At 39.2% G+C, this 17,257-nt stretch overlaps 2 protein-coding genes across 7 annotated transcripts in view; one reads left to right on the top strand and one right to left on the bottom strand.

Annotated features, from left to right (window-relative positions):
- LOC140186124 (tyrosine-protein phosphatase non-receptor type 1-like) overlaps nt 1–12,784 on the top strand; it is a 99,921-nt gene extending 87,137 nt beyond the window's left edge. The window contains exons 8-9 of the mRNA XM_072240030.1: nt 39–253; nt 8,344–12,784. Coding sequence (XP_072096131.1) covers nt 39–253; nt 8,344–8,560 — 432 coding nt within the window. The 3' untranslated portion in view covers nt 8,561–12,784. The remainder of the gene's footprint in view (nt 1–38; nt 254–8,343) is intronic.
- Nucleotides 12,785–14,837: 2,053 nt separating this feature from the next.
- ripor3 (RIPOR family member 3) overlaps nt 14,838–17,257 on the bottom strand; it is a 193,766-nt gene continuing 191,346 nt past the window's right edge. For all 6 annotated transcript variants that reach the window (XM_072239973.1, XM_072240012.1, XM_072239980.1 and 3 more), the window contains one exon: nt 14,838–15,818. In XM_072239973.1, the coding sequence (XP_072096074.1) occupies nt 15,727–15,818 (92 nt within the window). In that variant the 3' untranslated portion in view covers nt 14,838–15,726. The remainder of the gene's footprint in view (nt 15,819–17,257) is intronic.

Here is a 17,257-nt window from a genome sequence, read left to right as displayed (position 1 = left end):
GACTTAAATATCTTGTAAAACTTTCCTCTGTTTTTAAGGAACAATGGAAGGAGCTTTCCAATGAAGACCTTGCGCCACCAGAGCATAGTCCTCCACCTCCAAGGCCTCCAAAACGTGCAACAGAAACGGCCAATGGAAAAACACCAGATCAGAGGATATGTTTTCTAGTCCCAGATGAAAGAACATGTGAACAAAAGATGGAAGAGATCCCCGATGGCAAAATAAACCAACTTATAAAGTCGCAAGCAGAAAGGTATTTGTAATGATGTTTTGTCTCTCCTGAATTGTAAAGCAGTTTAAAATTGTTCCAGTGGTTAACAGTTTCCCTTCCAGGAATGATAGCATGCTCTTAAATACTGTTTCACATTTTACTCAAATTTGTTAATATCCAAGGATGCATCTTAAATTGAAAGGGCAGTCAGATAGGCAGAGGAGATGGGGTGGTTCTGTTGGTGAAAAAAAATGAAATTAAATCCTTAGAAAGAGGTTACGTAAGATAGGAAGATGCAGAATCCTTGTGTGTAGAGTTGAGGAACTGCAAGGGTGAAAGGATACTGATGGGAGTTATATATAGGCCTCCAAAAAGTAGGATGTGGAGTATAAATTGCATTGGGAAATGGAAGAGGCATGTAAAAAGGGCAGTGCTACGATAGTCATGGGGGATTTCAAAATGCAGAATCCCGAGAGAAGGAATTTGTAGAATGCCTACGAGACGTTTGTTTGTTTTTTTTTCTTTTACAGCATCTTGTGTTTGAGCCCACTAGGGAAAAGGGAAAATCTGAGTTGGGTGTTATGTAATGAACTGGATTTGATTAGGGAACTTAATGTGAGGTTATCCATTTGGGTGGTAAGAACGGGAAGGCAGATTATTATCTAAATGGAGTCAAGTTAGGAAAAGGGGAAGCACAACGAGATCTAGGTGTTCTTGTACATCAGTCACTGAAAGCAAGCATGCAAGTACAGCAGGCAGTGAAGAAAGCTAATGGCATGCTGGCCTTCATAACAAGGGGAATTGAGTATAAGAGCAAAGGGGTCCTTCTGCAGCTGTACAGGGCCCTGGTGAGACCACACCTGGAGTACTATGTGCAGTTTTGGTCTCCAGATTTGAGGAAGGACATTCTTGCTATTGAGGGAGTGCAGCGTGGGTTCACAAGGTTAATTCCCGGGATGGCGGGACTGTCATATGTCGAAAGATTGGAGCGACTGGGCTTGTATACTCTGGAATTTAGAAGGCTGAGAGGGGATCTTATTGAAACATATAAGATTATTAAGGGATTGGACACGCTGGAGGCAGGAAGCATGTTCCCGCTGATGGGTGAGTCCAGAACCAGAGGCCACAGTTTAAGAATTAGGGGTAGGCCATTTAGAACGGAGTTGAGGAAAAACTTTTTCACCCAGAGAGTGGTGGATATATGGAATGCTCTGCCCTAGAAGGCTGTGGAGGCCAAGTCTCTGGATGCTTTCAAAAAAAGAGATGGATAGAGCTCTTAAAGATAGTGGAATCAAAGGTTATGGGGATAAGGCAGGAGCTGGATACTGATTGTGGATGATCAGCCATGATCACAGTGAATGGCGGTGCTGGCTCAAAGGGCCGAACAGTCTACTCCTGCACCTATTGTCTATTGTCTAAATGAACCCTTATGAGGCAATAATCATAATATGATAAAATTCACCATGCAGTTTGAGAGGGAGAAGCTAAAATCAGATGTATCAGTATTACAGTGGAATAAAGCAAACTACAGAGGCATGAGAGAGGAGCTGCCAGAGTTGATTGGAAAGGGACACTAGAAGGGATGATGACAGAACAGCAATGGCTGGAGTTTCTGGGAGCAATTCAGAACGCAAAGGATAGACACAAACCAAAGTAGTATTCTAAAAGGGAAGATGTGACTACTGTGGCAGACCAGGGAAGTCAGAGAAAGCATAAAAACAAAAGAGAGACCACATAATATAGCAAAAATAAGGTGGGCAGCTGGAGAATTGGAAAGCTTTCAATAAATCATTAGAAGACAATAAAAAAAACACTAAGGAGAGAAAAGATGAAAAGCTAGCCAATAATATAAGAGGATACGAACAGTTTTTTCAGATATATAAAAGGTAAAAGAAGGGAAAGAGGACATTAGGCTGCTAGAAAATGACACTTGAGATGTAGTAATGCCAGACAAACTAAATGAGTATTTTGAGTTGGTCTTCACTATGGAAGGCAGCAGCAAGGGTGTAGTTGCTATTACTAAGGAGAAGTTGCTTGGGAAGCTGAAAGATCTGAAAGTGGGCTACAAGGATGGACTGCACCCCAGGGTTCTGAAAGACAGATTAAGTGATCTTGGAGATATTAGTAGTGATCTTTTAAGAATCACTAGTTTGGAATAGTCAAAAAGGATTGAAAAGTTGCAAGTGACACTCCACTCTTTAAGAAGGGAGGAAAGCAAAAGATAGGAAATTATAGGCTAGTTAACCTGACTTCAGTGGCTGCTAAGATGTTGGAGTCTATTATTAAGAATAGAGTTTCGAGCCACTGGAGGCACATGATAAAATAAGCCAAAGTTAGCATGGTTTCTTTGAGGGGAAATCTTGCCTGTTAAATCTGTTAGAATTATTTGAGGAAATAACAAGCAGGATAGACAAATGAGACTCGGTGGGTGTTGTTTATTTAGATTTTCAGAAAGCCTTTGACAAGTGCCACACTTGAAGTTGCTAAACAAGATAAGTGCCCATGGTTTTACAGGAAAGATACTAACATGGACAAAAGATTGACTGGCAGGATGCAAATAGTGGGGACCTTTTCTGCTTGACTCCAGACTTCTAAAGTACAAGCTGGCACCTTGAAATAATTGTATTAGGGATTTCAATTGTAACAACAAAAATCATTTTATATTTTTGGAAGCATCTACTCCCAGTCAAAATGCAGGCTGTTAAATTGGGAGATTTGTTGAAAATATTTACTAGGTATCCTAATTGAAAAGATTTTGCATTCTTTGAACAAACTAATTTAGAGTAAAAATAGAAAAAAAACAATGCTGGAAGAACTTAGTGGGTCAAGCAGCATCTGTGGAAGCAAAAGGTGTAAATCAATATACAACAGGACTGAGGGAACAAGGAAGATTGTTGGTATGATGCAGGGCATAAAGAGTGGGATAGAGGCTTCTAAGTGATGCATCTCAGCTTCTCAAGTTGAAGCTCCCTGTTCTAGAGCTTTTGAAATGTCCTATTTCCAAAAGTTGGAATCCCAGGCAGAACACCAACAGCTTTCCTTCGTACTCACCATTCACCCTTCCATCCTTGCCATCCAATGCATCCTCTGCCATTTCAACTAGCTGAATTGAAATCACACAACCAGTCCCATTTTTCTTTCCCTGGCATTACTGCTTTCTGAATGGGACTCCTGGTCTGGTCTGGTCTGCTCTTCCCTCCCTAACCCCTGTCACTTTCCCCTATACCTGAAGGCATTATAATGCCTGTCACTTCACCCCCAGCCCTTCCAGATAAGTCGTGAGATTCGCTCGTCTTCCAAGTTGGTCTGCTACATTTAGTGCTTGTGTTGTAGCATCCTCTGCACTGGTGAAGCCAAGCATGGATTAGGTACCTACACTGAACAACATCTCATATTCCACTGGGATAGCTTAGAACCCCTTGACAGAAATATAGAATTTTTCCATTTTTGAGTAACCCATGTGTGATTCCTTCCTCCCACATGTGTGCTCATCTTTTTTTTCCTTTTGTTTATCCTTCCAAGCCCCTTTCCATATGGTTTCACCTATCACCTACCAGCTACCCATATGCCCAGTCATTCCTCTTCCCCGCAATCTGAGAAAGTGATAGGTGTTTGGCCTTTCATCAGGACCGAACAAACCTAATAATCAAATGTGTTTTAAGTTCCAAAAGAAAGGGACAAGATGAACAGGGTGGGAATGCCTGTAGTTGTTCAGAGACCAAGAGGATCAATGATAAAGTGGTTGTGCTGGCCTGAGAGAAGGTAATGAAGGCTTGTTTATTAGAGATATGATTGGAGATTTAAATAGAAAGATTCAAATAAAAATGGAGAAAAGGGATGGAAAAGATAAAAACAGTACTGGATCCATAAGCAATGCTCTGAAGAAGCAAAATACTGAAGGGGTGGGGAGGAAGCAGATTGCTGAAAATACTTAGCAGTTCAGGCAGTATTTCTGAAATTGGGAGGGTTGAAGTTTCGGTCGATCACTTTTCTTAGCAACTGGCCAGTTCTGAATAGACTGGTCACCCTTTGTTGACCTCATCACTAAGTCATGTGAACAGTGGAAGATTGAATGCTGTTACATGGGTGTCTGTTGGACTTTGGAATAGAAGAGGTCAAGGAGAAGAGAGGTCTGAGTGGTGTGGAAAAATCAAGTGGAAAGGCAACTGGAAGTTAGGGGTTACCTTTGCAGACTGAACAGAATCCACAAACCTGCCTGTCCTGGCCGACCTATTGTCTCAGCTTGCTCCTGCCCCACCGAACTCGTTTCTGCATACCTCAACGCGGTTTTATCCCCCTTTGTTCAATCCCTTCCTACCTATGTTCGTGACACTTCTCACGCTCTTAAACTTTTCGATGATTTTAAGTTCCCTGGCCCCCACTGCTTTATTTTCACCATGGATGTCCAGTCCTTATATACTTCCATCCCCCATCAGGAAGGTCTCAAAGCTCTACGCTTCTTTTTGGATCCCAGACCTAATCAGTTCCCCTCTACCACCACTCTGCTCCGTCTAACAGAATTAGTCCTTACTCTTAATAATTTCTCCTTTGACTCCTCCCACTTCCTCCAAACTAAAGGTGTAGCTATGGGCACCTGTATGGGTCCTAGCTATGCCTGCCTTTTTGTTGGCTTCATGGAACAATCTATGTTCCATGCCTATCCTGGTATCTGTCCCTCACTTTTCCTTCGCTACATCGACGACTGCATTGGCGCTGCTTCCTGCACGCATGCAGAGCTCGTTGACTTTATTAACTTTGCCTCCAACTTTCACCCTGCCCTCAAGTTTACCTGGTGCATTTCCGACACCTCCCTCCCCTTTCTAGATCTTTCTGTCTCTGTCTCTGGAGACAGCTTATCCACTGATGTCTACTATAAGCCTACTGACTCTCACAGCTATCTGGACTATTCCTCTTCTCACCCTGTCTCTTGCAAAAATGCCATCCCCTTCTCACAATTCCTCCGTCTCTGCCGCATCTGCTCTCAGGATGAGGCTTTTCATTCTAGGACGAGGGAGATGTCTTCCTTTTTTAAAGAAAGGGGCTCCCCTTCCTCCACTATCAACTCTGCTCTTAAACGCATCTCCCCCATTTCACGTACATCTGCTCTCACTCCATCCTTCCGCCACCCCACTAGGAATACGGTTCCCCTGGTCCTCACCTACCATCCCACCAGCCTCCGGGTCCAACGTATTATTCTCCGTAAATTCCGCCACCTCCAACGGGATCCCACCACTAAGCACATCTTTCCCTCCCCCCCCCTTCTCTGCATTCTGCAGGGATCGCTCCCTACGCGACTCCCTTGTCCATTCGTCCCCCCCATCCCTCCCCACTAATCTTCTTCCTGGCACTTATCCGTGTAAGCGGAACAAGTGCTACACATGCCCTTACACTTCGTCCCTTACCACCATTCAGGGCCCCAAACAGTCCTTCCAGGTGAGGCAACACTTCACCTGTGAGTCGGCTGAGGTGATGTACTGCGTCCGGTGCTCCCGATGTGGCCTTTTATATATTGGCAAGACCCAACGCAGACTGGGAGACCGCTTTGCTGAACACCTACGCTCTGTCCGCCAGAGAAAGCAGGATCTCCCAGTGGCCACACATTTTAATTCCACATCCCATTCCCATTCTGACATGTCTATCCACGGCCTCCTCTACTGTAAAGATGAAGCCACACTCAGGTTAGAGGAACAACACCTTATATTCCGTCTGGGTAGCCTCCAACCTGATGGCATGAACATCGACTTCTCTAACTTCCGCTAATGCCCCACCTCCCCCTCGTACCCCATCTGTTACTTATTTTTATGCACACATTCTTTCTCTCACTCTCCTTTTTCTCCCTCTGTCCCTCTGAATCTACCCCTTGCTCATCCTCTGGGTCCCCCCCCCCCCTTGTCTTTCTTCCCGGACCTCCTGTCTCATGATCCTCTCGTATCCCTTTTGCCAATCACCTGTCCAGCTCTTGGCTCCATCCCTCCCCCTCCTGTCTTCTCCTATCATTTTGGATCTCCCCCTCCCCCTCCCACTTCCAAATCTCTTACTAGCTCTTCCTTCAGTTAGTCCTGACGAAGGGTCTCGGCCTGAAACGTCGACTGCACCTCTTCCTAGAGATGCTGCCTGGCCTGCTGCGTTCACCAGCAACTTTTATGTGTGTTGCTTGAACAGAAGTGTTATTTGAAATAGTCACCCACTTTTGACTATAGTGCAGAAGAAGCAACATCACATCCACTGTGTGTGATTGGAATTGATTTATTATTGTCATATGTACGGAGATAGTGAAAAGCTTGTCTTGCATGCAGTTCAGACAGATCAGATCATTACACAGTGCATTGAGGGAGAACAAGTAAAGCAGTAACAATGCAGAATAAAGTGTAACAGCTAAAGAGAAAGTGCAGTGCAGGTAACAAAGGTGCAAGATCACAAGGTGGATTGTGAGGTTTAAATTGAATTGACTGCATTTCTTACATACTTCACATACATGAGTAAAAATCTTTGTTACGTCTTTGTCTAAATGTGCAATGTGCAATCATAGTCATTTATAATAAGTAGAACAGTCATGTAATACAGAGTACACGCAAATCAGCGTGAGTTAATCAGTCTGATGGCATGGTGGAAGAAGCTGTCCTGGAGCCTGTTGGTCCTGGCTTTTATGCTGCAGTACCATTTCCCAGATGGTAGCAGCTGGAATAGATTGTGGTTGGGGTGACTCAGGACCCCAGTGATCCTATGGGCCCTTTTTACACATCTGTCCTTGTAATTCTCCTGAATCATGGGAAGTTCACAACTACAGATGTGCTGGGCTGTCTGCACCACACTCTGCAGAGTTCTGCAATTAAGAGAGGTACAGTTCCCATACCAGGCAGTGATGCAGCCAGTTAGGATGCTCTCAATTGTGCCCCTGTAGAAAGTTCTTAGGATTTGGGGACTCGTACCAAATTTCCTCAACTGTCTGAGGTGAAAGAGGTGCTGTTGTGCCTTTTTCACCACACAGCTGGTGTGTACAGACCACGTGAGGTCCTTGGTAATGTGGATGCCGAGGAACTAAAAGCTGTTTACTGTCTCAATTCCTCCTGTAATCCACAACTAGCTCCTTTGTTTTTGTGACATTGAGGAAGGGATTGTTTTCTTGACACCTCTGTGTTAGAGAGATGATTTCTTCCCTGTTGGCCACCTCATTATTTTGAGATAAGGCCAATCAATGTAGTGTTGTTGGCAAATTTAATTAGCAGATTACAGCTGTGGGTGGTGACACAGTCATGGGTATACAGGGAGTAAAGGAGGGGACTTAGTACATAGCCCTGAGGGGCTCCTTTATTGAGATTAAAAGGGGCAGAGGTGAGGGAGCCCACTCTTACCACCTGCTGGTGATCTGACAGGAAGTCCAGGATACAACTGCACAAGGCAGGGTCAAGGCCAAGGTCTCTGAGCTTCTTGTCGATGGAACTGTGGTGTTGTGGATGGAACTATGGTGTTGAATGCTGAACTGTAGTCCAAGAACAGCATTCTCACATAAGCATCCTTCTCCAGATGTTAATGATGGTATGTAGAGCAGTGGTCCAACTTGTCATACTAGGGAACTTTTTTAAAAGTCTAATAACAATGAATAGAAGCTGTCCTTGAGCCTGGTTGTATGTGCTTTCAGGCTTTTGTAGCTCCTGCCCAGTAGGAAAGGAGAGAAGAGAGAATGTCCACGGTGAGTGGGGTCCTTGATTACGCAGATAGTCCAGAGAGGGAAGCTGATGTACAAACTTTGAAAAGTTCCAAGTGAATCATTGCTTGACCTGAAAACACATTTGTGCCCCAGGATGGTGTGAATTGAAAAGATAGAAAGGTAGATGTTTTTCTTATATAAGTATATAAGTAATCATGACAAGGATGCAGGTGTTAATGGGTATTGAAGTGTGAGCTAGAAAGTGGATGGGCTGTTTCGTAATTCATAGTAATTTTATATCTTTGTATTTTACTGTTTCTGCAAAACAACAAATTTCCTGAGATACAGTGATAATAAATTGGATTCAAAATAGCAGCTGAACTTGATGGATAAAGGTTCAGCAGGACATCATGGGCCAGAGGGACTGTGTATGTTCTATAATCTGTGTGTTAGTTGCAGTAATGATGCCTTTTTTGCTTTACAGTTCAGAACCAGAACTTCGTAAGAGGCACATTGGAGAGAATGCATCTATGCCCATACAGACAAATGAACAGGATAATCTACAAAAAAGTGAAAAGGATGAGGAAGTGGTGAAGGAAGAGCATTCATCGTTACATTGGAAACCTTTTATGGTTAATGTATGTGTACTTGCTGCTCTGACAGCTGGGGCTTACTTCTGCTATAGGGCATGCTTCCATTGACAACTACTCTAGAGGATAATGTATTATACAGTAAATCTTGTTTCAAAAAGCAAAAGTGTCCATGTCTTAAGAAGCAAACAATTTATAAGACTGGAGCTTATAAGGATAAGATGATGATGCACTAGGGTTTGTTATAATCCCTTGGTCCCAGGAGAAAAACATTCAAATCTCAGGGCCTTGAATATTCAGGAGAAAGCAGTAGAAATGCCAAATAAAATGGGTTAGGGTGTTTGCGTGTGTGTTTTTATGTGTGTCTGTGTAGGACCAGCTGGGTGGTGGTGTACTTTGAGTTCTTTTGATGTTCACTTCAGAGGTGTATTCAGAAGGCATTCTTCAGCCCAGTATACTTATTTCATAATTGCAATGTTAATGGTAATTGTCATTGGTTCAATTGGGGGAAAAATGTCCAATATTATATTCTTGGAAAATAAAATGTAGCATTTGTGTTAAACTTCTGCATTCTTTACAGATACACTGCAATAGTTAAAAAGTATATTTTTTTATACCATGTTTGGATTTGCCTGCTACAAAATTGCATTTATCTCAGCAAAATTGTGACATTACTTGTTACTTCTGTCAGAACAGTTCTGCTAAGAGGCTTCCACCACTGCTCAGGGTATTCTAGCAAATGGTCCTTATCAACTGTGTCTATTAACCATTTTCTATTAAACTTGCAATATTGCTTGCTCAAAGCATTTGAAAGCAAATTAAATTAACCGGCTTCTAGTCTTATTCAGCTACCAGAAAGTAGGGAGGTGTAATACAACAAAATGCAAAACATTTCCACCAGCATTTTTTACAGCAGTGCCACACAAAACTTAGACCATCAAGTCTGCAACACAAGCGTTTTTTCACTCCATATTTATTTGTAACAGGTATAGCTGCATTTCACGTTTTTTTTTTAAACCAGTGTATTGAAAGATAGCATTTTTAATCGGAGCTTTGTATCAAGGGCTCATAGAAAAGTCAAATGATATACCTCATATCAGTACTGGAAGCTGAGCTCCACCTGCCCCGTGAAATACAGGGTCCCAGTACTTAATCTGAGGGAAAACTGTAAGTAGTCAATATATAGTTCTGTTGTCTTGAGAAAATATAAAAATTAACCATTTTTGGATCATGTATATCAAAATATGGGGAAACATAATATATTATAATAGAAAATTAAGAGTGTGTAAGCTATAGAATTGCTTTGTTGAATAATTGTCAATGGTCTGGATGTCCATTGTTTGTGGCAGTTGGACATTGAACACCATTCTGACTGAATGCATGTAGATTCCAGTACCATCATTAAAGTAAATATGAAATCGCTTGGAAGATGAAAGATGTGCATCTTAATTACTACTGTGAACATGAGCAGCATATGCTGAATATTAATTGCATGGTTATTCTGGTTGGTAATGATGCCAGTGGTTATGAGACAGACACTGAAAAGTTAATTTTGTGTTTGATTGCCATGGTGGATGTTTGTATAAAAGCTAGAGTATTTGAATCCACCATGACATGCGTATTAGTGTAATTGAGATGTTTGTCACATTTCAAATACATAATGTATAGTTCAGGCATTCCTAAATTGACCAGTGGGCATGTTCACATCTCACTTTTTGACTTGTGCAGACCATATTGCTACAAGCCTAGAGGGAACCTTGGAGGTAAATTTCTTAATGCAGTGATTTCAGAAATAAAACCCTTAAATCTGATTTCTTCTGTTGTTTACATTCCCAAGCTTTTGCCTGAGGCATTGTGGTAATATTTCAGTTGGCTTTATTTCAATCTGAATCCCTCAGTGCTGAAATATTACCACTCCAGTTCAATGTACAAGAAGTGAGCAGTGAATGAACCCTGTATTGCAGAATTTTAAACTTAAAATACCCATGTATAATGTTTTGTGTATGTACAGTAACATTCAAAAACATGATTTGGTATACCTTTGAAATGACACACTGCTAAATGGTCGCTTTAATGTAAACAAACTATTAAGCTGCTCTGCTATATGCCTTAATTAAAATTCTCCTTGGCTCTTGTTAAAGATGGTCATACCAATAAAATAATTGAACAGATAAGTAGATTGTGGTATTAAACACCTTGCACATTCTGGTATTATTAACAGATTGAGGACCATTAATAAAGTGCAAGTCTTCTACAGAACAAAACCTGGTGAACATCAGTTGTTCAGAAGTGTTTTAGCTATGTTGTATTTACATTTGGAATGGAAGTATAGTGCACAATATAGCTTTTAGACCCATTTGGTATCAGGATATAATATAGTATATAGAGTATCTTGTGTTAATGTAATATGTACAGTATATACTATATAGTATACAAGTTCCCAAATTTGTTGCTCCTTGTACTATGCTTCTAGTTCAAAAAGAGAGGATTCAGAGATGGGCTTTGTAGTCTGAGTAGTTCCTAGCCACTTTTCTATTGGTACTAAAATCTGAAATAATGGGAATTGATCAGAAAAATGAGTATGAAATGTATGTTGCCTTTAGTTTGGTGATCAGTGTTTTTTTTTAAATTCAGTGGGGCCACCACTTCTGTGAGGTGAATATTGTCGATGCTATATTATAAAATCATGCATCAGCATTCCTTTATTAGTGTGATAGGTACCTCAGTGTAATTAATGTGATAATCTAATCTAAATTCCATGAGATTTTCAGATGAATGGAAACAATTTCCTCACTTTTTATTGTATTCCACACATTTTATTTTATTCTTGCCAGTTTAGTTGGTCTTTAGAAGATTAATTTCAATTTGCCTTTCCTGTGAAGTGGCATCAATCTAATCAAGTAGTAGTTTTGCAACAAATATATTTTTAGTGTGGAATGTAATTTTTTGTTGCTTGCTCCACATCCACATAGTTTCCAGTGGAAAATTAGTGTGCTCAAAGTAGAGGTGACTTGTATGCCTTAAAGCTTGGAAAGCATATGTGGCTATATTTCTGATACGTCTGGTAAATGTAACTAGTTCAAGTTAACAGTAACAACAATATTGGATAGCTTTCATTTATGAGTGTTGCCTATGGTGTTTTTTATTCATAATATATAATTAGATTTTATTTTCTATTTTTTTAATGGCTTTGTTAAGGGAAAATCTGTTCAGTATTTTATTTGTATGGCCTTAAAGATAAAACAGTTCTCATGACCAATGGTATTAAGAACCCTTTTGGTAGGAGCAGATGGCTGCAAATACTTTTTTTTTTCTCTTGTTGTCTTCCCAGAAATGTGATATTTTTTTTAATGGTTAGCTACAAATTCTATAGGATCACGCTAGTTTCCATAAATTTCAGGGATGTGTCTGACTTGACTGGAATTATTTTGTTTTTATTGAATACTTTTGGACCAAATATGTACAAAATTTTATTTAGAATGCCAACTCATTTTTGATGTGTGAATCTGGAGCACACAGTTTGTTTTTATAAAATTTCCATTGAATTCTAGGTTTTAATTTAAAATTACAAATTAATTGCTTGCACTAAGTGTTTATCAACAGCATAACTTCAAACAATTCAGTAAAACAAAAGTTTGATCATTGAATGTTTCCTCCTAAGTGCACTGTCAAACGACATACAATCCAAAATGATTTACTCTGAGGATTATGAAATGCAAACTGTGCACCATTTTTAGTTTGTAAATTACAGGTAATGCACTTGGGAGTTAAATGTTGCACTTTTCTGTACCTGAATCTTTTTAAAAAAAAAAGTTGAGATATACTGATTTTTTTTTTACTTGAGCTGGTGTTCCTACTTGTTCTTACATGTTTTTAACATGTTCCTACTTAACTGTTTTCACATTTTTTAGCTTTCTTGTCACAAATAGTAAACGGCTTTGTGTATTTTACTTTTTGTATAGTATCTTGTAGACTAAGAATAACTGTGTTGCTATTTTCTAGGCAGCATTAGCTGTTCTTGCATGTATTATGATTTTCTACGGTTTTATATTGTTAAACCATTTATCTAAGAAGCAGAGTCTGGGGCTTTCAAGCACTCAGACTTTTGCAGAACTATTTTCAATTTTACAAGCTGGCTTACAAGTGCACCATAAATCAGAATTTCAAAATAAAACCAATTTGAAAGTAAATCGCTTGTTTTCTCCTGATGTTTGATATTCATATGCAAATCTCAAAACCTATGGTTGCAAGTTTAGAATCATGGTCAGGTCAGCCAATCTTAATGCAATCCAAAATAAAGCTGATTTTGGGTGTGTTGTTTTTTGCTAATGATTTTCTTCACTGTTATCCAATTTTAAATCAAAAATTGTAAAAAGTTTGTATTCTTCTGGTAAATAATTGAGCAAATTTGTCAAAATAACAATTGCATCGTTTTCCACCAGTTACCATGTCTTCATCAGTGTCCACTTAAACAGCCACTACGTCCTGATTGCTACCTCATCTGAAATAAACTGTGCAAAGTTGCCTTCTGTTTGTTCAAACTGTTTTAAAAAAAAATAATTGATTCAGATGTTGAAAACCTGAAATGAAGCAGAAAATAATTTTTAACAACTGGTCAGGCAGCATCTGTGCAAGGAGAAATGGATCAGTATTTTGGGGCTGTGACCATATGTCAGAACTGGGGAAAGGGTGAAATACAAATCAGATGTTAGTAATGGAGAGGAGAGCTGTGAAGGACTAAGAAAATGTGTCTAAAAGATTATTTGAAATAGCATGAAGGCAGTTACCAGCACATTAATCTGATTTGTGCAATGTATTAAATGCAAATTCTTAGGATGTACCCAGCAGGCTGGAGCAGATTAAGAAAAACTGAGTGCCATACAACCTCTGCCTCAGGAAAATTCCAATTTTAGTCGAACTTACAGATAAATTAACCATTAACTCAAGGTTTAAGCAGTCAGATTTCAATTGCTGGTGAAACTTGAATATTTAAGAATTTGAGCAGCTATTTCATTTAATACAGCATCTTCCTTCAGTTTAATATTTTTGCCCCATGTCTGCTTAACCACTAAATAAAATTAGTGTAACACACACAAAATACTGGAGGGACTCAGCAGGCCAGGCAGCATCTATGGAAAAAAGTACAGTCAACGTTTCGGGCTTGTGTTTCATGTCTTACTATCTCAATTGAGACTAGATTATGGTGTCTTTGAGATGCACTGAAATGAGACATGTCATAGACAGCTCAACTAAAGGGCAGTTAAAAGCAATCAAGTGAATGCCTCACCTTTCCTTATGGATGTGGATGCTATTGACTTCAGCTCATGTGCTGTAATTTTGTCAATTTTTTTCAATTCGTGTGGAGAATATCGAATATTTTTTTTCTTGTCACAACATGTTCTCTTTGGATTATCATTTAACATCAAAACTTTTAATTGGTGAATTAAAGAAATGCTTTCATCCACAAGACCAGTGAATATTTGGCCTCAAAACAAAAACTGATCTGTGTTAAGCCAAATAGTTGCTTTAAAATGTGTTGGCAGGATGTTATGGGAGGTAGTTGGTGTTCTTTTGTGCATGTGCACTCAGTTTTAATTTGTAAGAAACTTGATGTAGGAAAAATCTGTTAAAATGTGAAAATTAATGTTGAAATTCTTCCGTTACTAAATGTGGTTTAGAAAATCAGTTTGCCATCGAAGGAACTCAAGCATCTCATCTTATCATATTTGTGAGCACAAAGGAAAAACTGAGCAAAACCAGCTAATCTTCACCTCAAGCAACACACATAAATGTTGCTGGTGAACACAGCAGGCCAGGCAGCATCTCTAGGAAGCAGTACAGTCAACGTTTTGGGCCGAGACCCTTCGTCAGGACTAACGAAGGATTGGTCCTGACGAAGGGTCTTGGCCCAAAACGTCAACTGTACCTCTTCCCAGAGATGCTGCCTGGCCGCCTGCATTCACCAGCAACGTTTATGTGTGTTGCTTGAATTTCCAGCATCGGCAGATTTTCTCATGTTCGCGTTTTTAATCTTCACCTCATTGTTCTGTTAAGAGATTAAACTAATTACTAGGATTTATTTTTAAGAGTCAACAATTTAAATCCATGATGTCATAGTTTCTATTAGTTCAATAGTTTTAGAAAAACTGTAAATATGGTAGGTGAGATTACAGGACAGGTATAACTTTTAACTTCTAGGTATAACTTAAAATCGTAAGTCATGTAAGAATCAAGATCTTCCAGATATTTAAAAAAAAATAAATATTTTGATCCTGCCTACCACTGCTATTTATATGGGATGGAGAGAGGGGAAGAAAAATATCTACAATAAGATTAAACATAAGATTAACAGTTTAAGAAATTTGAAGCTTAACTGCAATGTTCAAAATGTCACAATGAAATTTTATTGCCTTCAAATTTTGCAAATCTTTTGATATGTTTGAGTCTCCTAAACCTTTATTGTAACTGCATAAAGGATAATTAATGTTAATCAAATTCTGCATAAAAAATATCAAATTTATATACAGGTCTTGATACAAATCAAAGCAGTTTTGAAAGGCCGTTCAGGCAAGGAAGTTAGTTTTTTCAGAATATACTGTGGCATTGTTGGCTGCTAGACCAAGATATAAGGCCTAAACCTCATTTCTCAATCTAGAGTTGAATAACAAACTCGAAGGATGTGGGTGAAAAATTATATTTATAAGTAGATTTGAATCCTAATGGATTCATACAATGCTACATGTTTGGTCTGTGGTTCTTTTTCACTTCCTTTTTTCATTTTTCTAACTGAAAATGTAAAGATCTCCACGTTTGGATTGTAAACTGCAGCTGATTTTTGTTGGATCCTTGCAGTGTGGACATGCACTCAGCCAACACCGTAAAACCATCCATGTCAGTACAATGACATGCTCTAGTCATTTTGTGCCCTTCAAAAGTGTTTTAACTGAATAATTTGCAACCAGCAAGGGAGTCTGGTAACACCTGTCATTATGGTTTTACTTAATGCAACTGTGGTTACAAAATGATGGTTTGTTCCAAATACTTCAAACATTTATTAAAGAATCTAAGAGTTAGGTAGTCTACAGAATATTTGCACATTTGATCAATAGTAAAAGCAAGTCCAGCTTTTTCATGTGATCTAAATATAGCCATTTTCTTGCACATTAATATTCTGGACCTTGGTGAATAACCACTTAATAAAATCTTTATACAATATAATCACTAAGTAAGCACAGTTATTAAACAATGTATATTAACAAGGTTTAAAAATTCAATGTTCAGAGAATAGTAATTTGAGTGGTTGAGTTTTGCTTCAGTCCTTCATACCAAAGTTGGTCAGCTGCCTCATAGGCTAAACGACCTTTTTCACCTGCATGATAAAATAAGCAAGATGTTAAGAGTTCTTGTTGTCAAAATAATTTAGTTTAAATTCATGCAGTTTGACTTTTTCTTTTTTTTCCAGTTGTAAAATTTTGGACTTTTACAAAATTGCATTTGTAAGATTTGGCCTGGAAACCAGCCCTTCGGCCCACCAAGTCTGCACAGGTCAACCATCCACATGCGCTCATCTTGCATCATTTTATTCTCCTGGCGTAATAACATAAAGGTCGCTGTAACACTGTACAGTGTTAGGGATGAGATGATTGGTGTTCATTTCCCACCACTGCCTGTAAGGAGTTTGTATATTCTTTCTGCAACTGCATGTGGGTTTCCTCCAGGTGCTCCAGTTTCCTCCCACATTATAAAGACATACAAATTAGAGTTAGTAAGTTGTGGGCATGCTATGCTGGTATTGGAAACATGGCAACCCTTAAATACTACCTCCAGCATATCCTAGGAATGTGTTGGACATTGACACAAATGATGTATTTCACTGAATGTTTTGATGCAATTATGAATAAAGTTAATCTCTTCTCTATAGCCCTATCAACCACCCCAAGCTTCTACCACTCACCTTTTCATAAGAAACAATTTATTGTGGTTAATTAACCTACCAGCCTGCCTGATTTTTGTTGTATGTAGAATGAAACTGGAGCACCCAGAGTAAACCTGTAAGAGCACAGAGAAGGAATGCAACACCTAAAGTTATGATTGAACTTGGACCTCTGGCACTGAAGTGGAGGCCCCATTCCATGAACACTGTGCTGTCCCATATTTGGTTTTCTAACACAGTAAACTGCCATGTTGGTGTAGCAGTTAGCTCAATATTGTTACAGTTCGGGGCTTCCAAGTTCAATTCTGGGGCCCTCTAAGGAAGTTTGTACATTCTTCCCATGTGTGCTTCAGTTTCCTCCCACAGTCCAAAGATTAGTAGGTTGATTGGTCATTGTAAATTGTCCTGTGATTAAACTAAGGTAGGTGGGTTGCAGGGCAGCACAGCTTTTTGAGAGGGAAGAAACTGTTCCGTGCCATATCTCTAAATTTAAAAAAAATAATAAATTTTCAAAAATCATTATTAAATTAATTCTCCTATCCAGTTACATAACCCTGCAGCAGAGGTAAGTTTAATTTAATTTTTTTTTTAAATAAGTAACAAATGTGGGCAGGAGCAGAGTTCAGATAATTTCAAAGCTTTAATAAGGACACCAGAATGCATGACTACCAACTATGGAATAATTAAAACCAGCTGCACAGATGTCTCCCAAGTTCAAAGTTGATAAGGCCATGGAAACTTTAAATCTTCAGAACTTTTGAATTCAAATTTTTGCATATTTGGAAATAACCAGATAATATAGAGATTGGCTAATACATGGATTCATAAGACAGAAGCAGGATAAGCCATTTGGGCCATTGAGTCTGCTCCACCAT

This window comes from Mobula birostris, chromosome 2 (genome assembly GCF_030028105.1).
Source record: "Mobula birostris isolate sMobBir1 chromosome 2, sMobBir1.hap1, whole genome shotgun sequence".
Lineage (NCBI taxonomy): Eukaryota > Metazoa > Chordata > Chondrichthyes > Myliobatiformes > Myliobatidae > Mobula > Mobula birostris.
Note: the sequence above shows the minus strand (reverse complement) of the source record. Positions and strands in the feature narration are given on the sequence as shown.